At 36.6% G+C, this 26,417-nt stretch overlaps 2 protein-coding genes across 2 annotated transcripts; both read right to left on the bottom strand.

Moving 5' to 3' along the window:
* Positions 1-381: 381 nt before the first annotated feature.
* Positions 382-5,848, bottom strand: sh3bgrl3 (SH3 domain binding glutamate-rich protein like 3). Its single transcript, XM_063898894.1, has 3 exons — positions 5,711-5,848; positions 3,306-3,473; positions 382-2,732 (listed from the first exon to the last, which is right to left on the bottom strand). The coding sequence occupies exons 1-3, from the start codon at positions 5,753-5,755 to the stop codon at positions 2,667-2,669; spliced, it is 279 nt and encodes a 92-aa protein (XP_063754964.1). The 5' UTR covers positions 5,756-5,848; the 3' UTR covers positions 382-2,666.
* Positions 5,849-9,906: 4,058 nt separating this feature from the next.
* On the bottom strand, positions 9,907-16,283 carry paqr7a (progestin and adipoQ receptor family member VII, a). The gene is made up of 2 exons (XM_063898893.1): positions 16,150-16,283; positions 9,907-13,071 (listed from the first exon to the last, which is right to left on the bottom strand). The coding sequence occupies exon 2, from the start codon at positions 13,035-13,037 to the stop codon at positions 11,973-11,975; it is 1,065 nt and encodes a 354-aa protein (XP_063754963.1). The 5' UTR covers positions 13,038-13,071; positions 16,150-16,283; the 3' UTR covers positions 9,907-11,972.
* Positions 16,284-26,417: the final 10,134 nt, after the last annotated feature.

The raw sequence follows: 26,417 nt of genomic DNA, 5'->3' as shown, positions 1-26,417 counted from the left end.
CAAACTAGATCTGCATGTACTTGATGTCATATTCAATCGCTATAGAGCACCGAACAATGATAATGTCTGTATACAATTGTAAAGTACTTGTGTGGTTCACACCCAACATTGGTATGAGTGTACTGACGTTGCAGATCATGGAAGATGAATAGGCACGAGCATAATATTCCATTGCCTCGCAAATTAAAAATTCCCCTCTTATGAGTCAGCAACTCTCCCCGCACAATACTGTAAAATTCCCATTTAATAGGAAGACTATAAATAGGAAAAGACTCGTTTCAATTAAGTATAACTGGATCAGATTTTCAAGGTGCCAGGGTGGATTATGGTTTTCTTTTTCAGGTTGGTCCCATGAGTTAACAAGAAAGAAAACCAGACAGGTAGATTTAACTCCTTTTTATTATTTTCTCCACCCATAAATCACTTTCACAATCTTCTCGGAAGATATCAGCATTTTATTCCCTATTTTCTCTTTTCTTTTGGCCAAGGGGAGTTGGTCCAAAAAAGCAAAAAGCAGGAGCTCAGAGAGAGAGAGAGACATGGAATGTCTTAAACATGATTCATAGTGAACATACATCAATAACAGGCAAACGTCCACAACCACCGACTTACAAAACAGTGCACAAACATTGTGTGTGAAGGCCGTCATTACAAAGGATCCCAAACCGTAGAAACACAATTCTGAAAGCATGGGGTGGGGTTGGGGGTTGACAGATAAGAAGCGGAAGAGAAGGAAAACCATCTTGTTTTCAATTTTAAAAAAGAGAAGCAACCCAAAACATGAACAAATAACATTTCTGAGTGAATGCCAGAGAGCAAATAAGTGAAACCTTCATTTTTCCCATGTAGTATTTGTTCCCAAAGGCTAGTAAGACTTTAGTTCAACACAAAAGCTTTGACCTTTATGTGTGTGTGTTCAGAGTGAGGCAGAGTTTTGGTGCATAGTCACATGTCTGCATCTTCACGCCTCATTGAAACTGTAACATAAAATAAGCAGAGGAATGTAAAGCTACGAGTTTCAAAGCTTTCTTTTCAGTCACAAATGTTGTTGTTTTCAGTCAGCAATACAGAGCTCCTATTGGTGCCAGTAACAAAGCTTCCATGTTACACAGATTATGGAAAAGACTGGAGAAAGCCAGGTAAGTGCTAATACTGCAGTGAGAATCCACCTTCAAAGCGCATATAAATTGGCACCAAATGTGAAATTAAGACTTGTTCATCTGCCTTACAAAGCAGCTAAATACTGAAATGCTGTCGGACCTTTAATTACTAACCTTTTTTAGTAAGTTGGTCCCATTGGTGACCATTGTCATACATCTAATGAGTGTTTTATTTCTAGAATAAACATCTGAATTAAACACCAAGAGGGGCGCAGCCAGTACAACTCTTATTATTTGGATTCTTCATATTTTATGTACCTCCAACAAGGATATCAGTTATCAGCTCGTTTGGCAGCAGGATAACTTAAATAACTATCGGTCTTATTTTATGAGACTTGGTTGCTCGTTACGTGTTTGTCCTTCTGGTTTAGCTATTATTTTTTCCAGTTCCTGTACATTTTATTTCTCACATACAGTTCTGAAGGTCTCCACACTAAATATTAGATTGGCGGTACACTGCATCCTATGATGGATCAGCTTAATAAATTCCCACCATGGGTAAGTGCCTCATTGTTGTCGCAAGTGCTTAGGCTTTATTTTTGAAAGACATTTCCAAAAATGTAATCCTGTATCCTGTGGATACTAATAGCGATATGTCGCTTAGTATATATTTCACTTTATATTTTTGGGTGATAACGAGCAAAGTATAGTCATTTTTAAAAAAGACGGAGGAAGAAAAATGCATGCTAGCAAACATGGATGTAAACAATGCACGAGTTATGATATTTCTTTGAAAACGTCCCAGCAAACATGAGGGCGAAATGGATGTAAAACGCAAGGAAAATGTGTAAGAAAAGTACTAGTTTGTGTCTTAATTTAAGGTATTAGTATGCATCCTGCTTCAAAACTGGACCTCTTTTTATATATGACATAAGGTGATCAATGGACCAAAATTACAAAAAGCTTCACAGCCTCAAAGGCCTTTTTTAGCTGCTATCACTCTCCTCATTAATTAGATTTAAGGACATCACAGTCCTTGCTACTTCTGTGTGCGTTTGCATCCATGTGAAGTACAAATAGAAATGTGCAGACATGGGAACGTGAAGGCTACGGAAAAAAGACGACAAAGTGGTTAAGACTGAGTGATCAATGTGAGTTTGTTCTGCAGAGGATTCAGGAAGAGTCTGGGTTGAATGTTGTCATCCTGCGGATTAGTCTAATCTCCAGTCGCCCTAATTACCGCACATTTAGACACCCCATAAATTCTGAGTAACACTAGTCGGTCAGACAGGGAAATATGTGGAATAAATCAAAAGAAAAAAGGAACAGATTAAGACTGATTTAGAGTCTAATGGTGCAGTGCGGGGAATGTTTCTCTTCTGATTAGTTAGGATATTTGGCATTCTTCTTTATGGCGTTGATAGTGAGAGGATACTGCCAGTGGTGCAGAGAGAGAGAGAGACAGAGAGAGAGAGAGACTGGATAAAGGGCCTCTGAGAGGGCACAAGGTGGGTGGATAGGTAGGTGGGGGAGGGGGTTTAGATGGAGAGTCAAACGTAGCCTTCCTCACGCCATCTTCAGAAACTGGTCCACTGTATCGTCTTCCACCGCATCCGAAAACATTTCATAGTCCTGTTGAGAGGGAGGGGTGAGTCAGCATACAAGGAAACAAAGCGTTTGGAAGTTTATCAAAATGTGTTAATGGGAACTGAGCTCAGATCATTTTAAGTTCATATTGGGAATTTGAAAAGGCTCTGAAATAGCCTAAATCAAAGGGCACAGTTTAAACCCCGTTAGCATATTTCGCTAGCTTTAGCCCAATGATCCAAATCCATACCAGATATTATAACTACGGGGCAAAAATAGAAACACTTATTTGTTATTGCTGCTGTCTTTTGTTCAAAAAAAGTCTTGTTTTTGTCCAAATATTTACTATCATGTGTCCCTGTGACTCAAAATCAATGCAGCTGTATCATTAATTATTGAATTTGAGGCCTCTTTTGAAATAATAAACTTTGAGACTCTAGGTAAAATTCACAGCAACATTTAAATAATTTTATGACTAAAGTGAGTTTTAAAGAAATTAAATAGAAAATAGCGAGGCAGGTGTGTGTGTGTGTGTGTGTGTGTGTGTGTGTGTGTGTGTGTGTGTGTGTGTGTGTGTGTGTGTGTGTGTGTGTGTGTGTGTGTGTGTGCCATCCTCACCCCACAGTACTGGTCTTCGTTGAAGAGCTGGGGGGGGACGGCGGCTGGGTTTCCTGCTTTGCTTCTCATCTCGTCACGGAGCTCCCCGCCCACAGAGATGTCGATGAGCTCGTACTGGATGCTTTTACTCTCCAGGATCCGGATCACTTCTGCCTGCTGAGACTTCACCTGCACAACACAACAACAACAACACTCAGAAAAGTCTTGATGTCCTGAAATCCAAGTTAGTGGGTAACAGTTTTAACAGATATTGGTCACTCATACTACACCTGGTGCACTTTCATTCATAAATGTATCATCGTTGCAATCATTTATTTAATTTCTTCATTATTTATATCTAATTGAATTAGTTTTTATAGGTATTAGTCAATAAACATTTGATATAAAGAATGTGACTGTGATTTTTTGGTGTATGAAATATTGTGAACTGTGCCTTTACATTAGGAGACCACATTAATAATGTGTTTAATTATATTATTATGCTGTTATCATGGGTGGTGCTCCAGAATGTACAATTATTTAACTCAATATAAAACGTGTTTTTTCTGATAGTTGAAGTTGTGTCACATCAATGTCTTTCAATTGTATACCAATTTGTGCTTTCATAATATATTTGAGTATTAGTTATTAAATCTGCAACAAGCATTATAGCCATAATAGCAACTCAAATCCTGCTTTCATTGAGGTTACGTCTATAAACATGGACCAAAACACTAATGGCTATCAGAGAGATGAGTAAATAAACCTTGTGAAATGATTCTTTCTCAAGGGCAGAGTCATTCAGCCCTCTTGAAGGCATCGTGCCCGGACAGAAACTACAGTTTTTGTTTTTCTGTTCCTTTTAACAGCAAAGCTTTATCTGGCTCCCTGTCGATGATTAATAGACCATGTGAACGCTCTGCTGCTATCTGTTGGGGCGACAGAGGAAGTTGGGAGGGGGTTTCGTAAAAAGTGACCACACCTTACCACAACATTAACTGGAAACACACACAAGCTGGCATTTAGCTAGCCACACACACAGTTTGGGTAATGTCATTTCCTTGAGTTGAAAAAGAGGAAATTGGTTTTACAGATTCAACAGTTTAAAGTTTCTCTGAATCATGTGATGAACAGTGTCACCAATACTGAACGTAAATTGCATTTGAAATATGACTTTTTAAAAGTAAGTCTGGGGTTATTGAATGTGGTATAGTGAGGATAACCATCACCTTCAATAAATCACTATTTGGCTCTCCAATAATTGTACACTGGGTGTCAGGGGCATGTCAATCAACAATATAGTTCAATAAGTGTTTAAACAACCAACTACAAAGCAGCAGATTAAATGGTTACTGCACATGAGAGGGTTCAAATATAGTGCATGTCACAAAACAATTTCACTACTTGAATCCTTCAGACCTAATGGGAACCAGATGTTAATCCCATTGGTTTGTTATACACTGTTTTCCAAGTGAAATAAACACAATTCCTACAAGGGGTTTTGTGTTTTCCAAGGCCAGTTTGTGATGTGTCATCCTGGTTTAATCGAGTCTTCCTGATGTGTGACAAAACATCATTCAAAACTTCGTTGACAAGTTGATATATTTAAGAGTATCCAGCTTATCAACTCACACATACAACAGAGAATACAAATATTTGACTGCCCCTGGATTGAATTGTCTAATCACCAATTCGGCTTACATAAAAACACTTTAGAAAACTCTTAATTAAGTAACTTTACGGATTTGTGCTACTGGTTCGCATGCTTGCTTAGTAACTGGAAGAAGATTGAGTGGCAGATGCGTCACTTACACAAGACAAAATTCATTTAAATCAAGTGCTGATTATTGCATTAACTCTATTACGAAACAGTAACTGCATTTTTTTTTGCAGAAGCCTTATCATTACTATTCATATTTGCAATAACCAAGGAAACCTGAAACAGACTGATTTCTGCATGGAGTCTGGCCTACAGTCCTCAATACAGGAAACGGATGCATATGGTCACCCTTGTGTAGTAAAATGACACTATGCTATTTTAAATGTTTAAAATAAGCCATATTGACCATATTTTGAGGAGACATTTCTGCAAAAACAAGCTAAATGTTACTAAAACACCAATATAACCAGCATAAAGGATGTGGAATCATGCATCCGGGTTCAAGTCATTCATATTTTCTTTCATTACTTTCACAAATGATAACTTTAATTGTCATTAAGCTTGCAGCCTGTACATGCTGAGGTTAGAATAAAGGTATAAATGTGCGCACAGCAGCACAGGCCCTCTGCACGGTGTGTCAGGAGGAAGCTTGACTGATAGGGTGCTGGGTGTGTCTGTCGGACTGAGCGTTGTTTAACTGCTGCAACCGGAGCTCTAAAACACCAACATGTCGGTAAATCCGGCGAATAAAGGCCACAACACTCACCGTCCGTGAGGCAGTAACAGTGGTGTAGTACAGTTTGATACCCATCGTTGCAGGTCCTTTCTCTCCCTTTGTGTATCCGCTTCAGAGTAGCTTTCTCTGACGTGAGTCAAGCGCAACAGTTATCCATCAGAACTCCGGAAGTCGGGCGGCTTTTCAAAATAAAAGCATGTTTTTGCACATCGATGAGAAAAAAACTAAGTTGGATGTAGCTAAAAATACATGTGTATACAGTGTGTGTATTGTTTATTTGCATGCAGATTTTTGGAGAAGTTCAGCCGAGAGGACAAATTAATTCAAAGTCAACTTTTGTAAGAGCATGGTGCGAACAGTAAGCTAAAGAATGGGTTCAAATGTGTTCTAATACAGTCCTTTCATTTGATCATATGTGTATTATCTAAGCTTATTAATGACTGATGTATATATGTTTAATATATAGATGTTTTCAAATATGATATTATAATGTGTTTATTTTAGCAATTTGTCCTAATCTGTTAAATGTTTGTGTAAAGCACTTCGAATTGCCTAGTTAGTTTGGAAATTAGGGTGCTACAACAACATTTTACAAGACTTTGCACCGATGTTAAAGCCTATAGTTGTTAGTGTTGATGAAATAGATACACTGGCCAGGTGGATTTCCCTCCTCAATGTGACTTCAGTGTATTTAGCCCTTGTTTTTGATAATGAATTACAAAGTTTAGCTTCATTTGAGACTTCAGTCAGCGGTCAACAGTCTTTTTTGACAGATGACAGATGTAAAAAATGACAATCCTAATTTAACATGTCAATGAATTGTAAATGTTAGTAAGAACAACAGGAAGTAAGTGGATATATTGTGGTAAACTTGAATCTACTCTCCTTTCATACTGAGGACCACCACTGGGTGCTCAGTTTAAAGAGACAGTGCACAACTTTGTTCACATATGTGTTAGTATCTTTTTTTAAATCATTTAAATTCACCCCTGTGACAAACTAATACCTTTAATGTATAGTAAATAAAGCCACTACTCTCTTTCCCTGCATGTTGTACTTTTGGTGTTGCCCCTTTGCTTTCATGTTGTTTCCTCCTTAGTCATCAGCCCCCTTTTTTGCCTCTCTGTCCCATTCGTTTTTCCCTCTTTCAACACACACACACACACACACACACACACACACACACACACACACACACACACACACACACACACACACACACACACACACACACACACACACACACACACACACACACACAGGTCCCCACATGTACATGTATGGCTAAATGGTCAATCATAAAAACAGCCTAAATAAAAATTGACCTGAAAAAAATGCATATTTTGAACATATCAAGATGAAAACTGATCCTCAAAATCGGTATATTCATGTATAGCATTGTAACATCCCCTTTAATTGGCAACAAACACACAGGAAAGGATTATTAAATGGTTTTAGTTTTTAGTCATAAACCAGAAAGTATTGTGAAAAGATACCACAAAGTAAATGCTCAGGCTGAGGGGAACATAAATGTTTGTATAATCTGAGGAAATCCAGTCAATGGTTATCCAGAGATTACACACAAAAATAAAACACACACAACCTCAAAGTTGCTTTAGAGGACAAGCCCGAAGACCACTGAATGATAAATCCTAACCATGATTATCCGTAGAACATTTCTTCCAATCCATCCAGTCCAAAATATTTCTCTAGATAAGTATGCAAGGATAAGGAAGTAAGTAAGTACATATTCTATATATTTCATGGTCATTCTTCTTGTAGTTGTTGAGACATGTTCACCAAAAAATGGCAACTTGGTCATGCAAAATCAGCATGACATATTTCAGCCGACATAGTGACATTTGAATAAAAAACATATAGTCTTTATGACTGATAATGCACGTTTGATAAGTTTCTCCCCTTTACCTCATATTAATGAATGTCTCTTCTTCCAAGGAACCCTTCACTGTGAGGATAAACAATTAAAAATAAGAGTTAGTGTTGCTTAAGGAAACTTCAACAGGGCTGCCAAGTGGATTCAGCTTGGGATAGAATTGTTCTGGACCCAACTACAACTGTAAATAACCTGAAAGTGTCCAGACCCCAGAAGTTATAACGACCTTTCTGTTAGAGATGACATCATTCTCGAACACTGACCGAAGTATTTTGAGCCCCATTAGGTTTAATGAGCAGTGATGAAGTGTAATTTGTAATTCATCATGAGGGAAACCGGTCGGCCCCTTTCTATTGTGAGTCAGACGGGAGGAATGTGAGAGAGAGTCCAACAGCGCCATGATTCAGCTGACTCAGGGTTTTCAGTAAGTAACTGAGCCGTGCCGGATGGGTCAGGACTCTCCATGTGCACAGGGAGGCTGGAGCTGGAAAAATATATCTCAGTCAAGGGAACAACATCGCCTCTGAGGTTTGCACCGGAGGAAGCAGAAAAACAGATCTCATCGTGACATGAGAAAACTACAGGTCTTGTGTTTATCTAAACCACATGTAGATTTATCTAACTTTGAGGGAGGCAGGAGGATCATTTCCCCTTTCTCTTGTTTCACGTGAGCAAACGGCAAGATCCAACCCTTAGAATAGATAAATAAATACGTAGAAATGATGAGAAATATTCATCTGATATACAGAATAAGAAGGATCAACACCACTGTCATGTCTCTTGGGTATGTATAGAGCTGTTCTCTGGAGACTGTTAAATTAGATTAGCATGTAGGCTAGTAGCAGGAGGAAACAGCTAACCTGGCACTAACTACCTCTAAATCTCATTTATTAAAGAGGCCTTATTATCCTTTTTGGGGGTTTCCCTTTCCTGTAGGGTGTTGTATTCGTTTGTGTGCAGGTAAATGGTCTGCAAAGGCTAAAATCCCTCTGGAGACTCAGTGACATCACTATGTAACACTCGCGCTTCTATTGGTTAGCGCTCCAACACATTGTACCTGATAGGCTAAGAGGAAGGATATCCTTAAGCGGTTGACCAATCACAACAGAGCTGGCCAGCTAACCAATCAGAGCAGACTGGGCTCTGGTTTCAGACAGAGGGTGAAAAGAGGAGCTGCAGCACAGGCAGTATGAGAAACATAAGAGCTTTCTGAACATTAAAGCATGGAGACATGTCTAATATACTAATATGAACCTGAAACCTAACGCCTCATTCTAAAACCTGGAACACCGGACTCTCAGTTTTTAGTTTGCTGTTTTCATGACCACTTGGGGGCAGTAGGTATTTCAGGTGCGCTTGGTTCATCTGAGAAAAACACTATCCTGTTTCTGAAAGATGAGATATTTAGAGATTTGTACTTTTGTAACACCATGATAGGTTCAACCCGTCCAGTGGTTTAAAAAGGGACACCTGTTCAATAGTTGTAGGACTAATGGTAAAGTCCCACAATGGAGCCCCCTGGCTTCCTGGCAGCACACAGAAAACTGAACCAACAAGTGATGCATACTAAGTGGCCTTCCATCTTTGTGGCTATGGTTTAAAAAAACACTGCTGGACAGAGGGCTTTCTTTGAATCAGCTGCAGCTCAGGCTATCCCATTGGGAACAAAGGACCCTTCCAAAAGAGCAAAGTGCATACAGACATTATTGGAAATATGTATAAAAAGCAGAAACCCTGAATTAACAGAATTACTTTTAATTCACAATCTTGTAAATATGAGTCAGTACACTTGGGCCATAGGACATATGTATTGGGCCATAGATGGATAGCTGATTGAGTCTGTTAGCCCAGGAACCCATAGTGTCACACGCCCCTCTGGCCTTCACCTACAAAATGTTACACAACAACCAGGAAGAGACTCAAAATGACTAAAAACAAACATAAAAAAACTACAACGAGACAAAAAAAGACTAGCAAGGGACCAAAAGGACTCCAAAAGGATTTAAAGTGGCTGCCAAGAGACCCAGAGACTCACAGCAACAATTACAAAGTGCATAAACAACCTCGAAGTAACACAATTGGACTCCCTGGAAAACACAGAAAAATGTAAAACATCTACAAGAACGAGAAGAACAACAAAAACAGGCTCAAAAAATAAAAGGTGTGTGTTACTTGTTGCATGTCCGTGCCTTGGGGCCCATTTTCTCCTTTATTTGCCGGCACATATCTAACTCCCAAGTGGAGAGCCTGCCAAGTTTCTGTTCGGTTTACACTTGATATGTTCATGGTAATGGGTCAACTTATTGGAAAAATGTAGAATCAAACAACCGTATTAATTCATCATCCGGTTTTATGAGACATGTTTTATTTTGTTACTGAGGAAACACTTCCCTTGCATATAATCCTAACATAGTTTCTTGGACTACAAATCCAATGTATTTATGTTGAATGAGAACGATAAGGCACAGTGAAAGTCGCTAGTCAGATACATGAAATAAACTTCAAACATCTACACAACATTAATTTAACTTGAATATAGCAAGGACAATACAACAGGTTCGAGATAATGTTGAGAAAATGAAAGTGCATTAACAGAATGACAGTTTTATATAAATACATTAAAGGCACAGTAAGACATTCAATCAGAGTTTAAGTGAGTAAGAGCCACAGCGTAACATTAGATAGTACTTTATGTGTGAGGTTCAATCATTATTTATGACCGTTTTGTCACCGATAGATGTACACTAGTGTGCAAAGGTCAACACGCCCTTTTTGCACACATGAAACCTGAAGAGGTTACGAGAAAAAAGATGCGTTTATAAGGATTAGATCTGCCTTCACACTCTGTCTTATAAACATGATTGTTTAACTCTCACTGTCTTCACATCTTGGTCACCAGGAGTACTATAATCTCTCATAGACATACAATAATATGGTACCTTCATCTGTAATAAGTACCCTCATTTTGCCACCCACATTCCTTTCTCCCTTATGGAATCAATAAGAAGCATTCAAGATTTTCAATAAGACACAATACAGTGGCTGTTGACAAGTTAAAACACATAACACCAAACAGTTCCCTGGATAAGACTCTTATATATATTAAATCCATCAAAAAATATCAATCTTTCTTAAATAGTTTAAGGCAGTGTATTGCTATAGCGCACAATCAGCTGGCAAAAAAGACAAAATGTGAAATACATGGTTTGGAAAAATCAATAATACCTTTACTGCTTTACCTTGCTGTCAGATAGCCTGTTACGAATTCATGGGAACTGAAACATGTTATCTATGGTGATTTAAGAGCCACCAGATAATATAATAGGACCTTTAACACAGGAGATGCTCGTCTACAGGGTAAAGCACTGAAAACACGTTTCAATTTGGCACACATTTAACTGGTATCGATTATTTTTCACGGGTTAAAACTGGTTTGCTGCTGCCACGTCCAAGGCTGAATATTGATTTGACAACGGCTATCTAGTAGGTCATACACTAGCAATGAAAAGTCATCATAAGTCTTCACATTCTTCAATACTACATGTATTACACCATGAATGCAACTGAAATCCTAAGGCGTTCCTCTCAGAAGAGCCTGGTCAATCATCTGACGGCACTGGTTGACAACATCACAAGGTTTTACTCCCTCAGCACCACCTTTACGCCCAATTTTTTACAGAAAATTTGCAAATGACACAGCCCGGCATGGAGGAACATTGTAGTTAAAGCTTCAAATGGTAGATTTCTGGTGATGTTACTATTTTATATTGTCCGAACTTGCAACAAGCACTTGCTCTTTTCACAAACTTTACACAAACACAAATCAGTCCCAAATTGCTAACTACCCCCACTTTTTCTAATCTGGCACTTACAGTTATGGAATGTGCTAAATTAAACGAGTATTTACCTAAAACAAGCGGATACAGTATTGTTAGTTCCCCTTCTTTCAATGTGTAATGCCATTGCATTACGGCCAATTATCCTGAAACCCCAATAATCAGAAAAAGGTCCCATTGGACCCAAAGCCAGTTTGTCTGATAGCTTGTTATCTCAATAACAAACACCTAATGTTTCCAGGACCCATTATTCGAAACCCCAGTTGTCTGAAAATCTCCCAATGGACCGAAAATCCATTTATCCGAATGTCCATTTGTGCAACTGCCCGTTATCCCTATGGCGAAGGTATTAATCCGCCTTACTCGAATGCCTAAAGCTAAACAACCCAACAAATGAAGGCAACATGTACTATCCAATCAGAGGCAGAGTAGGCCAGGACATGCCTTCACCGTTTAGGAAAAAACAAACGAGGCAATGGTGACATTTCTCTGACTATTAGGGTTTCGGAAAAATGTCTGAGAAGAAAGGCACATAAATGCCGTTCCTACAATCTTGTATCTACTACTTGGACTTGGCAGTGCAATCAAGCAGTTTTTTGACTTTCCTTCGCATGAAGAAAACAATTAGTGTGCATACAACTAAAACTAACACATACAGTCCCACAAAGAAGCCAGCATCATCGCTCCCATGCAGACGCGAGTACAGCTCCCTGCGGCCCACGTAATCAAGGTAGGAGGCATGGATCTGACACAGGGTGCAGCAAGACAAAAGGACATGGAATATCTGATGGCTCTGTCCCACAAAATCACACCGCCCAGGGAGGCAGCGCTCTAGAACAGGGCAGGTGAAGAAGAAGCTGCAGCTCAGAAAGAAAGCCACCTGGCCAAAGTGATAGAAAACTGCTGGATCGTTGCTGTTCTGAGACCACGTCATGAATCTATATGCCACCGGACTAGTGTCCCACATGTAGCTAAGTGCTGAGGGCACCACCTGGCACACCTTACGCACCCACATCGGCTGTTTGTGGTTGCAGTACTTCCCATAGGTGCATCCCAGACATGAAAGACAGCTGAGGAAGGTTGCAAGAGGCATGAAGAGCCCATGAACGTGTCTGTGCACGCCCTCTTCCACGGCGTAGTAAAAGTGAACTACAGCACTGCCGTACTGATACTGCGCTACCCCGACATAATCCAGGAAGAAGAAACTATAATTACACAACTCAGATTTGCCACCCAGCAGGTGAGCTACCGTACTGAAAACCGTGTAGATCAGGGAAGACAGGATGAGGATCAACAGGGGCCACGAATGAGGATCACCAACGAAGTCCACGGTCTCAGCGAGTTGCCTAAACTTAATCAGAAGAACTAAAAACGCCAGCAGGTGAGTCCAGACGTTGATTGTCTCGTTGTGGCGCTGAAATAAGGACAGGAAGTAGTAGCGCCAGTTTTGGTTGAGCGGTCGGTAGCCGGTGCTGACGAAGCGCTCTCTGAAGTAGGGAGGAACCTCGGTGTCTCTCAGGGTGCCGGGCATGGAGGGGGCCGCCTCGTTCAGCATCTGGGGGAAATCCCTGATCTGCTGCAGGCTGATGAACACTCGCCCGATCCTATCCATCACGGTGGTCGCCATAACTGTGGGTCGCTGAGTGATGCACACCGGGGTCCTGTGGAGAAGATTTTAAGCATTCTCAAAAATGAAAAGATCTGTCTGCTCCTTCAAGATCATATCCCCATATAACCAAACTACTTTACTTGGGACATAGAAAGCTACCCTTTCTGGGTAAAAGATGTTTGAATTATGCTAAAAATGAATTGAAACTTATTAGTAATAGAGAAGGGAAAAAAAGGAATCAGGGAGGAAATGTTATCCTGGAATCCAGTTTCGTTAAACGGGAATGCCATTTTTATTTATCTTAAGTATTTAAAGTGGGATTAAAATGAGTTATCAATTGCTATCAAATGACAACAAACTGTAGCGTGGATCATCAGTGATCAGTCCGTCTTCAGCGTGCCTTTCTGAATGTTGCCACATCTTATTTACCGTTCTGCAGTTAGCTTGGTTTTGAATATTGCATCTTAGTTAACGTTATCCAGACTGCCGCTGTGGGGTGAGTGTGAGTTGCATTGATAGCCTCAATTATGTCATTGTACAAAGATGTAGGTGATAAATCAATGTACGTTGTTGAATTCTGATTCTTATCACCGGATGTTTTTCTCTTTTTCGCACCATTCTCAGTAAAGACCGGAGATAGTGGCGTTGGAAAACAACAAACAAATCAGCATGTCTGAAATACACAAGCAGGCCCCTCTGGCAGATTGGTGTTCAAAAGAAGACTGGATACAGAGTTTGAAGAGGAGCTCCATTCAGTCCTATGAAAGTTGCTCAAAGAACCAAGAAGTGAAGAAAGTTTGTCCTCCGACGTTTAAAAATGTAGTCTATGCAAACTTTAATAGAAATAAGTTGTATTACATCATGTTGCTCTTCGAATGGATTCAATTCTGACACTGAAACAAGTCATTTTCCGGGTGAAGTGACATATTTATGTGTATTTCCCAATGAAAGTCCAATGGGAAAAGGTATTTTGGGCTCAATAGCATCATGTGACGCACCCTTAAGCAGTGATTGCTGGTTTGACCACTGTGTCCTCCCAATCCAAACGCTGTATAAGTGAAGAAGATACAGTGGCATGAAATGGTAAACGGTTCCTGTTTCTTAAGCGGGCGTTGTCTCATGTATTCATATCTTAGATGGCTAGTATTAGATATTCAGCAGCTAACAAACATACTTCAGCATGATGCATTAACGAAAATGCTCTTGAACGTTAGTTGATGCTCGCATTACATTTTGACACACATGTAAACAGTTAACAGAGTTTACAGACAGATCAGTCACATTTTCAGTCATTTTCACCTGATTTGAACTTTTTCTGTATTATGATGATTCATTCCAACTTCAGAAAGTATTCAAATCAAAATGTTTGAGTACAAAAAATGTAAGCAAGCTGCTGGATTTTATATATTTTTATAAAGTGATGAATTAAATGTAACTTAATTATAAATTTGGCATTTTTGTTGATGATATTTATCATATTAATTTAATTATTCACTGTAATTACAGTGATCACAAACAATAAGTGCAGTATGCTTCATTTGGCTCTGAGTTGTAATTGAGAGGAGCATTAAGAAGCAGAAATGGAAATACTCAAGCAGAGGTGGGATTAGCATTCAAAGTAAAAGTAGAAGTACTCAGATCTTGTTCTTGAGTAAAGTAGAAGTACTCAGGTCTTGTACTTGAGTAAAGTAGAAGTACTCAGATCTTGTACTTGAGTAAAGTAGAAGTACTCAGATCTTGTACTTGAGTAAAGTAGAAGTACTCAGGTCTTGTACTTGAGTAAAGTAGAAGTACTCAGATCTTGTACTTGAGTAAAGTAGAAGTACTCAGATCTTGTACTTGAGTAAAGTAGAAGTATTCAGATCTTGTACTTGAGTAAAGTAGAAGTACTCAGGTCTTGTACTTGAGTAAAGTAGAAGTACTCAGGTCTTGTTCTTGAGTAAAAGTAGAAGTACTCAGGTCTTGTACTTGAGTAAAGTAGAAGTACTCAGATCTTGTACTTGAGTAAAGTAGAAGTACTCAGGTCTTGTACTTGAGTAAAGTAGAAGTACTCAGGTCTTGTACTTGAGTAAAGTAGAAGTACTCAGATCTTGTACTTGAGTAAAGTAGAAGTACTCAGATCTTGTACTTGAGTAAAGTAGAAGTATTCAGATCTTGTACTTGAGTAAAGTAGAAGTACTCAGGTCTTGTACTTGAGTAAAGTAGAAGTACTCAGATCTTGAACTGAGTAAAGTAGAAGTACTCCGATCTTGTTCTTGAGTAAAGTAGAAGTACTCAGATCTTGTACTTGAGTAAAGTAGAAGTACTCAGATCTTGTTCTTGAGTAAAGTAGAAGTACTCAGATCTTGTTCTTGAGTAAAGTAGAAGTACTCAGATCTTGTACTTGAGTAAAGTAGAAGTACCAGAGTGTAGGAATACTCTGTCACAGTAAAAGTATTCTAAATGTTCCTCCAGTGAAAGTAGAAAGTACTCTCATCTAAATGTACTTAAAGTAGCGACAGTAAAAGTAGTCATTGTCTGATTGGTCCATTTCAGAATAATATCTCTGATATGTTTTATAATGATTGATCATTAAAGTGTTCTCAGAGCTGGTAAAGGTGCAGCTAGTTTGAATGGCTTTGTATACTGCAGGGTAGCTGCTGGATTTACTGCAGGTGAACTAAAATCTGATTTAAGGGAGATTATATTTACCATCATTAATCCAAATCTGACTAGCAAATAAAGGGATTAAATACATGTAGGGAGTAAAAGTACATGATTTACCTTTGAATTGTAGTGGAGTAGAAGTACTAAGTAGCATACAATGAAAATACTTAAGTAAAGTACAAGTATTTCAAAATTGTACTTGAGTACTGCACTTGAATTACACCCCACCTCTGTACTTAAGTAAAGTAAGCCTACAAGTACCACAAAACAGTACTACTTGAGTAAATACTTAGTTACTGTACACCACTGACCCGAGTATTTGTATGCACTTCATTATGGTTTAGCTGAGTCTTTAAAAGTCAATCGTTTGCATGCTGTGAAAATGCATTTGGCAGGTTAAGACAGGTCCTCCACAGTCTGAAAACAAACATTTTACTTTTTAAAACTCTTGCAAAGGAGGTCTATTTTCTGACTTTTTACTCACTTTGTTGCGGTTTAGTTCTTCCAGCTGAACAGTCTTCCTCCTCCTCGACCACCGCCCGCCGAGGCAGAAAAATATTAGACGGATTGAATCTGGTTCAGAAGTGAGGAGCTTCAAGATACTTCATTCACTTATACAACAGCCGGAAGTGAAGGGACCCTGTCACAAGAATAAAAGCGTAATTGAATCCAATCAATTGAAAATGCTAGATAAATCTGATACATTTTTTAAATGGTAATGTAAAGGTAAATAAGAAATTGAATAGGAATCATACGTGCTAAAAATCGCTTTAACGAATCAGCTGCAAAAAAAAAGTAGTTATAGTTAAACAAATATATAATATAATCTGCCATGCATTTTGTGATCCAAACCCTGTGAAATATGTAAAAAGTGCATGTATACTTTATTATTTATTGAGAATTTAATTATGGTATTTTAGCAGTTTTTCCATTGTTTATTCTCGCAAAAATAATATCAGATAATTGTACTTAAATCCAGATTAAAGAAAAGCACCTTGAATTCAAATCTTGGATGAACACATCAAGACTGAAAATGGTGAAACATACCAAATACAAATTACAAAAAAGTGGAAATCCTTAATCTACATAACACATACTGTACATTTCTGCATTAGCGTGCATCCAGATGAGTTGTTGGACTAAAATCAAACGGATATTTTTGCTTTATTTACCCTGGGTTATTCAACCAAAAATTAGGCGAGAGGAGGTTTACTTCGTAGTATTGTTAAGCTTTGGTGCAGTAATTTACTTACAAGAACTATTGAGAACAAGTTGGGGTTTTTTTCAAACGTCCATGAGCATGCAAGGTTTTTCAGCGTCAACATGTGTTTTACTTTGAAAAGCCATACCGGAAGCTCTGCAGTGCCGTGTAGTTTTCTAGACACCGGTCTGTGGGTGGGTCATTCAGGAGGAAGAAGGTGCTTCTCTGAGAAGAAAAACGCGTGAATGAAAAAACCTCAGACGTGATGTGCATTAACACGGTCACACTTGTATAACGTGGTAAGATTAAGTAGTTTAGAAAAAGTTGTTTTGTTGTGTGTTTACCGACAAATTAATGTTGTTGTTAATGTAGTGACATTAACAACAATTGGGCAAAATCTCAGGTTATTAAATCTAATGCCTCGTTCGATGCAAAATCGGGGGAAAAAATCGACATGTTGTATTAAAATCGGAATGAAATGGGATTATATCCAGCAGTCAGGGCCAGGGTAGAGGTGTCCTGGCTGTGTGGGTGTGAACTCCCCTGGCACATTCTTTGTGAGTGAATTTATTCAGAGGAGTATTCACACAGTTTACACAGACCTGACAAACAAGCTATGACAAGCAGCAGCAGATCTGACCAAAGCTATCACACAACTCAGATACACTTGTATATTCATTCAGACGTGTGGGAGGACAAACAGACTGCCTGAGGGGAAAACTTAAAAGCTATTCATTAGTGACTGTAGGCAAATTCTGGATTCTTCTTAATGATAGTTTAATATATTGAAACTAACTACAGTATAAAGCCAAAGCCAGCAGCCTGTAAGCTTATTGATGCATATAGAGACGAAATATGTATAAACAAAGCTGAAAAGGGGGCAAAACGACCACCAATAGACTCAGAAATTCGACAAATACTCAACTAAAAGATGACACAAAATGACTGCAATTGACACAGAAAACTACACAAAGACACAAAACAATTAATAAGTGACACTCAACTAGTACACAGAGACATAAAACACCTACAAATAGACTAAAAACATTGACAAAGACACACAAAACATCTAAAAAAGCTCTCAAAACAGCTACAAAGATACACTGATCAACTAAAAAAGATATCCAAAACAACCACAAATACATAAAACAACTACAAAGAACACACAGAACATTAACAAAGATACACAAAACAACTAAAAAAGCTCTCAAAAATAACTACAAATACATAAAATATCTACAATAACACACAAAACCAATACAAAAAGACACAAAACCACCACAAAGATGCACTCAAAGAGACATAGAACACTTACAAAAACACTCAAAACAACTAAAAATACATAAAACAACTACAAAATGAAACAAAACATCAACAAAGATACACAAAATAACTTCAAAAACACACAAAACATCAACAAACACACAAAACAACTTCAAAAACACACAAAACATCAACAAAGATACACAAAACGACTTCAAAAACACACAAAACATCAACAAAGACACACAAAACATCAACAAAGACACGAAACAACTTCAAAAACACACAAAACATCAACAAAGATACACAAAACAACTTCAAAAACACACAAAACAACTTCAAAAACACACAAAACATCAACAAAGACACACAAAACAACTTCAAAAACACACAAAACATCAACAAAGACACACAAAACAACTTCAAAAACACACAAAACATCAACAAAGATACACAAAACAACTTCAAAAACACACAAAACAACTTCAAAACACACAAAACAACTTCAAAACAACTTCAAAACACACAAAACATCAACAAAGACACACAAAACAACTTCAAAAACTCACAAAACCACTTCAGAAACACACAAAACAACTTCAAAAACACACAAAACATCAACAAAGACACACAAAACAACTTCAAAAACACACAAAACATCAACAAAGACACACAAAACAACTTCAAAAACACACAAAACATCAACAAAGACACACAAAACAACTTCAAAAACTCACAAAACCACTTCAGAAACACACAAAACAACTTCAAAAACACACAAAACATCAACAAAGACACACAAAACAACTTCAAAAACTCACAAAACATCAACAAAGACACACAAAACATCAACAAAGACACACAAAACAACTTCAAAAACTCACAAAACAACTTCAAAAACACACAAAACAACTTCAGAAACACACAAAACATCGACAAAGACACATAAAACAACTTCAAAAACTCACAAAACATCAACAAAGACACACAAAACAACTTCAAAAACTCACAAAACAACTTCAAAAACTCACAAAACATCAACAAAGACACACAAAACAACTTCAAAAACACACAAAACATCGACAAAGACACACAAAACAACTTCAAAAACACAAAACATCAACAAAGATACACAAAACAACTTCAAAATCACACAAAACAACTTCAAAAACTCACAAAACAACTTCAAAAACTCACAAAACATCAACAAAGACACACAAAACAACTTCAAAAACACACAAAACATCGACAAAGACACACAAAACAACTTCAAAAACACAAAACATCAACAAAGACACACAAAACAACTTCAAAAACACACAAAACATCGACAAAGACACACAAAACAACTTCAAAAACACAAAACATCAACAAAGACACACAAAACAACTTCAAAAACACACAAAACATCGACAAAGACACACAAAACAACTTCAAAAACACAAAACATCAACAAAGACACACAAAACAACTTCAAAAACACACAAAACATCGACAAAGACACACAAAACAACTTCAAAAACACACAAAACAACTTCAAAAACTCACAAAACAACTTCAAAAACTCACAAAACATCAACAAAGACACACAAAACAACTTCAAAAACACACAAAACATCGACAAAGACACACAAAACAACTTCAAAAACACAAAACATCAACAAAGATACACAAAACAACTTCAGAAACACACAAAACATCGACAAAGACACATAAAACAACTTCAAAAACTCACAAAACAACTTCAAAAACTCACAAAACAACTTCAAAAACACACAAAACATCAACAAAGACACACAAAACATCAACAAAGATACACAAAACAACTTCAAAAACACACAAAACATCAACAAAGACACACAAAACATCAACAAAGATACACAAAACAACTTCAAAAACACACAAAACATCAACAAAGACACACAAAACAACTTCAAAAACTCACAAAACAACTTCAAAAACTCACAAAACAACTTCAAAAACACACAAAACATCAACAAAGACACACAAAACATCAACAAAGATACACAAAACAACTTCAAAAACACACAAAACATCAACAAAGACACACAAAACATCAACAAAGATACACAAAACATCAACAAAGATACACAAAACAACTTCAAAAACACACAAAACATCAACAAAGACACACAAAACATCAACAAAGATACACAAAACAACTTCAAAAACACACAAAACATCAACAAAGACACACAAAACATCAACAAAGACACACAAAACATCAACAAAGATACACAAAACAACTTCAAAAACACACAAAACATCAACAAAGACACACAAAACATCAACAAAGATACACAAAACAACTTCAAAAACTCACAAAACAACTTCAAAAACTCACAAAACAACTTCAAAAACTCACAAAACAACTTCAAAAACACACAAAACATCAACAAAGACACACAAAACATCAACAAAGATACACAAAACAACTTCAAAAACACACAAAACATCAACAAAGACACACAAAACATCAACAAAGATACACAAAACAACTTCAAAAACACACAAAACATCAACAAAGACACACAAAACAACTTCAAAAACACACAAAACATCGACAAAGATACACAAAACATCAACAAAGACACACAAAACAACTTCAAAAACACAAAACATCGACAAAGACACACAAAACATCAACAAAGACACACAAAACAACTTCAAAAATACACAAAACAACAACAAAGACACACAAAACATCAACAAACACACAAAACATCAACAGACACACTAAACATCTTCAAACAGTGGCTTAAGAACATATGAACAATATGTGTACAGTAAGGCAGTCAGAATTGGCCCTGGGGTATTTCCTGTCTCTGCTCAATGTAAACCCTCCTGTGTGCCTACATATTTACTTTACCTATGGAGCAGGACAGCATGGCTACTTCAGAGCAGGTTCACACACATTCACAATGTGACTTTGGGGCGGGGGGGGGGGGGGGGGGGTCCACTAGAGAGCAGACATTTTTGTAAGGTGAGAACATTTGTCTCTGTGCTTCTTAAACATGTGTTGGAGGCCTGAGACTTTAGGGTTAAGGTTGGAAAAAGGCATTTCGATTGCAACAACTGTAAAGGACTGGAAGGTTAGGGGGTGCGTTAGAAGTGAGATAGAGTGGAGTAAAATGTTTGCATATTTGTGAGGGTGTGTGTACTTAAGGATGACAAGAAGAGGAGGGGGAAGCTGCCCAGATGTGAAAGAGATCTTTCCACGATGACCTCACTGAAATAATATCAAGAACTTAAAAGTTTCCTCTGCACACTGAGAACAGGGAAAACACTCATCATGGCTTTAGTGGCTTTTTTATTTCACAATGTGAACACCAGACCCTGTGGTGCACTGACAATGACCTACAGTTAAGTTTGCTCTGCTAGTTCTACTTTAGTAAAAAACCTTACAGGGTGAAAGACATAGTTTACATGCTTTCGAGTGAGGTTGTATAAGGTGCTTATGCAAGGTCACTGAAGTAGATAAGTGTCGGCACAGCCCCAGTCTGGAGAAATAGACAGGAAATGCATTTGAGCCACCTAAAACAATGTTCATTTAAGAATATTTTCACAGCTTTTACCCGGCCCTTTCCGACCTAGAGTCGACTCCATTGACAAAAAATGTAATTCTACCTCGCAAGAACACTGCAGTTGCCGGTGGACCACTGCTTCAAAATGTTGTTTGTTTGGTGTTTTAAAAGGTTAGTTTAGATTAACACAGTCACACAATAACACAAGGTAACATAACTGGTTTTCTCCATGGAGTCTGGGTGCTTTGAAGAGAGCATATAACAGCTAGAGTTAAGGTGAAGCAGTGGGAATATTATTAATAATGCAGATATTTAAACTGATATGGATTTATTAACTGTCTTCAATGTGTTGCTGCTTCCTCAGTCAACAGTTGCTTGGCTTCCTGTTGGTACTCCAAACTGTGGGCGTGTTCGAATGCCATCTACTGTAGGTAATGCAGGGACTATCATACAAACAACCCCTTTAAATTCAGGCATTTTGACATTTTGTATTCTTAATACTAAGTATACCATTGACTCATGATTAAGAGGAAACAACACACCGGTTACTGTCTCTCTTCACAGTTTTAAATTTAGACATGTGGCGTCCTAAACAAGCGTCTAACCGAGCCTAAGGTTTTCATTCAATAACACCCCTCTCTATTTATCGCTCTCACAAATATTTGCACACTTCCTGTTGCTAACCACACTCACTTGCTCAATAATTTCACTTCCTGTATCAGGCCTGTATCATTATTTTATCGCCTTTATAATATTTATAAGTCGTCATTTCTCTGCCACGTTTTGCTTTAATTCGTGGTCTTTGGTTGGTTTGTTTTTGATCGATACAAGACATCGCATCTTGAGTTCTCTAAAGACCATTTACTCACGACATGTCGCTTGTTTTTTGACATGAATTTGTTACGTTTTTCCTCCACATTGAAGACATGATGGATTAAAAACTACTTCCAAGTTTGCAGAAAAACCTCCACATATACATGTCATTATGCACTTAAGTGAAATACAGTATTTGCAAAGATAGCTCCTGCAGTATAAGCTAATCTTTTGGCACTTACACGTAGACGCCGGTATGTTGAAATCTCATTTAACAACTCTTTTATTGCTTCATTGTCCCTACAAGGTACACATTAAGACAACAGATAAGATAACCTTTGTCTTACTTACTAGTGTCACAGAAGCAGATATGCAAGAACAGATTCATACAAATTCAAAATCTAGAATACTAATAAAAGGAGCTAAATTAGGAAAAAAGGGAATGATACTGTACACACCAGCATAGCATCTTTAAAGAGTATTAATAGAAAACATATAAGGGATCAGATAGGGAAAGTTATTTGAAATAAATGAATATAAAACGCAGACACTGTCACGGTTTATTTTATGACATTTGAATGAACACACAGAAAACTACTGCCACGTGTGCTGGTTATTTCTCTGTGTGTATAATGAAGTAACAGTGTGAAGGAGGAGCATACATAATGACACACAGGGGGGGTAAACACCATGTTTACCTGGCACTTCACCTGAAAGGTCACCTGTAAAGCCTACTGTTACCCTGTTCTACCTGTTTATCAGTAATGTGAGTCTAAACTCAAACAGGTGACTGTACAGGAATCCTATCATGCTGTCGTTTTCTTGCAAAAAATGTGAAGCTTTTTCATAAAATATGTCTTTTTGATAAATACTGAAAGCCAGAAATCAGAGGGCTTTGTCTAATTCATAGCCTGATTTATATCTCATTGAATTCCTAAAAACATGGACAAAGTTAGTTTTGCTAAGGCAGTTGACTAATAACTTTGAACCTCGCTTTATCTAATACTCTCATTTCTGTTCTGGAAAATATGCAAATTAACACATATTCAAGAAAAATAATGACCCCGTTCACAGATCTAAAAATACTATTTTAGAAAAACTTGTAGTACAATCAACAATCTAAGTAGACACCTGGGGAAGTTACATATTAATGTAGTAATTGAATCAGTACCATGATCAGCAGATCCTCAGTTTTTCCACAGAGGGGCAGTGTTTCCTTTTGCTTTGTAGCAAAAGTAAGTTTAGATCAGACCATGTGTGATTGTGTGGGCTTAAAGAATACCCTGAACAAGGAAGACAGGTGAACAACTTTACCTACTGTACATGTACATCTTTTTAAAACTCAGCTCCCTAGTTTTTAATGTATTTTACTAAATATTTTTATTTAGATTACTTTTTTTCCCCCTTATAGCATTGTGAAGCACCTTGAGCTGACTTTGTTTTTAAAGTGTGCTATACAAATAAAATGTATTATTATTATTATTAATAATTATTATTTTTATTATTGTTGTTATTTATTATTATTATTATTATTATTATTATTAGTGAGTATTATTATTACTATTTATTATTATTAATGGTAATTATTTTTTAAAAATGTATTATTATTATTGTTGGTATTTATTATTATTATTATTATTATTATTATTATTATTATTAGTATGTATTATTATTACTATTTATTATTATTATATTTTATTATTTTTATTATTATTTATTTTTATTATTATTTATTATTTATTATTATTTATTTTTATCATTATTATTATTATTAATTATTATTATTATAATTAATTATTATTATTATTTTTATTATTATTATTATTATTTTTATTATTATTATTTTTATTATTATTATTTATTTTTATTATTATTTATCATTATTATTTTTATTATTATTATTTTATTATTATTATTTTTATTATTATTATTTTATTATTATTTTTATTATTATTATTATTATTTTTATTATTATTATTATTATTATTATTATTAGTATGTATTATTATTACTATTTATTATTATTATATTTTATTATTTTTATTATTATTTATTTTTATTATTATTTATTATTTATTATTATTATTTATTTTTATCATTATTATTATTATTAATTATTATTATTATAATTAATTATTATTATTATTTTTATTATTATTATTATTATTTTTATTATTATTATTTTTATTATTATTATTTATTTTTATTATTATTTATCATTATTATTTTTATTATTATTATTTTATTATTATTATTTTTATTATTATTATTTTATTATTATTTTTATTATTATTATTATTATTTTTATTATTATTATTATTATTATTATTATTATTATTATTATTATTTTTATTTTTATTATTATTATCACTGTCCCAGGGCACAAATGAAACATGGGCCCCCCCTGCTGCTCCTTATTGTCTTTGCACCAACACTCATTTTTCTAATGATTGTAAGTAGCACAAGGTAGTATATGGTAAATGAAGTGTGCATACTACTACACATGTTTTTGCCTCTTTTATTTAATATGTAAGCCTAGTTTACTTTAATCTGAACTGCACTTTGCTGATGTGAATGTTCCCCCTGTGGGATGGATAAAAGATGTCTGATTGAAACGTACATCTATGAATATGCAACATTTATGAACAATATGAACCCAAAAAGCGGGTTTAAAACAAAGGGGGTCCGCTTCTACACAAGGCCTGATTACATTATGGTGTGTTCTGCTGTGGTGATGAATATACGGTATGCGACTCAGCTGCCCTCAGACATCACTTTTTAAGTGACATGATGTTATGTAGAAAAGTGCTGAGTCGCCTTAAAATGCTCGGAGACTCATTAATCTTCTTCAATAAAAATCACAACTTTATACCTTCTTTACTCTTTTACACAACCTTTCTGATACATCCACATTCTCAGCCTAGAATAAGAGCAATAGTTGTATCTCTTGGTAATAGCAGTCTTTGGAGCTGAACTGTAAACTAGTGGACACTTGACATTTTACTTTGACTTAGAAGGAAAGCGGGTCTCAGAGTTCTGCTCCTAAAAGCAGAGCATCTCCTGGCCTAATTGGGTAGGATGGCTCAGCCAGATATTGAGTTGGCATTTTGCCACACAATTCCCAAAGCTCCCCGATGATGAGCTCGGTGCGCCTTCGTTTATCAACGTCTCCTTGCTTTTGCTGAGTAGTTTGTTTTTGCCCTTCGCACAATATATCAACTGTCACGTCTAATGGGACCCAGTACGGAGAACACAGAGCCCCAGCAGATCCCATGGGTTCCTCTTTGTTTCCATTGCCACCATTGTCACAGATAACTCCTCCGATAGCTGCATCCCTGCACCTCCTCTACACTGAAGAGCTCTCTTTGTTCTGGCATGAAATCAAATAGTGGCTTTCTGTGATAAACCGCACACGTCAGGTCCCATTAAAGAGCTTGGGGTTGGCTAACAATGGCAATGTGCATTACAGTTTGAACTCATTGTTGATGACATTTTTAAGCAAGTTCCCCAATAAAAAATACTCGTTTGGGCTCAAAATGACACTACATGATGAGGAAAGGCAGTGATGAAAAGTTGCCATTGCTGTAATTGTATGTGTTTGGTCTTTTAAAGTTTGGGTGTGTCCCATTTCATTTCATTACAGTACTTATTGTTTTGAAACCTCTGCCAATATTTGTTTTAGTTTCAGTCTGATTGTCTATCAGGATAAAATCATCAGTGGTTTGATTTTCCTGCTATTTAGTGGAAGGGTGTAACATCGGCCAAGGAAGAACCAATTACGTTATGGACTGGATCCAAAGTGTGGATGAATTGATGGATGGATGGATTTACTTTCATTATCATTGTTACATGGGGCATGGCCTTGGAGGATGATCACTATCGTATTAGAGTAAATAGTATTTTTGAAGGATACTACAATGATAGTTCACC

The sequence above is a fragment of the Eleginops maclovinus genome, chromosome 13 (genome assembly GCF_036324505.1).
Source record: "Eleginops maclovinus isolate JMC-PN-2008 ecotype Puerto Natales chromosome 13, JC_Emac_rtc_rv5, whole genome shotgun sequence".
Taxonomy (NCBI): Eukaryota; Metazoa; Chordata; class Actinopteri; order Perciformes; family Eleginopidae; genus Eleginops; species Eleginops maclovinus.
The sequence above is the reverse complement of the archived record's forward strand: the minus strand, read 5'-3'. Positions and strand labels throughout refer to the sequence as shown.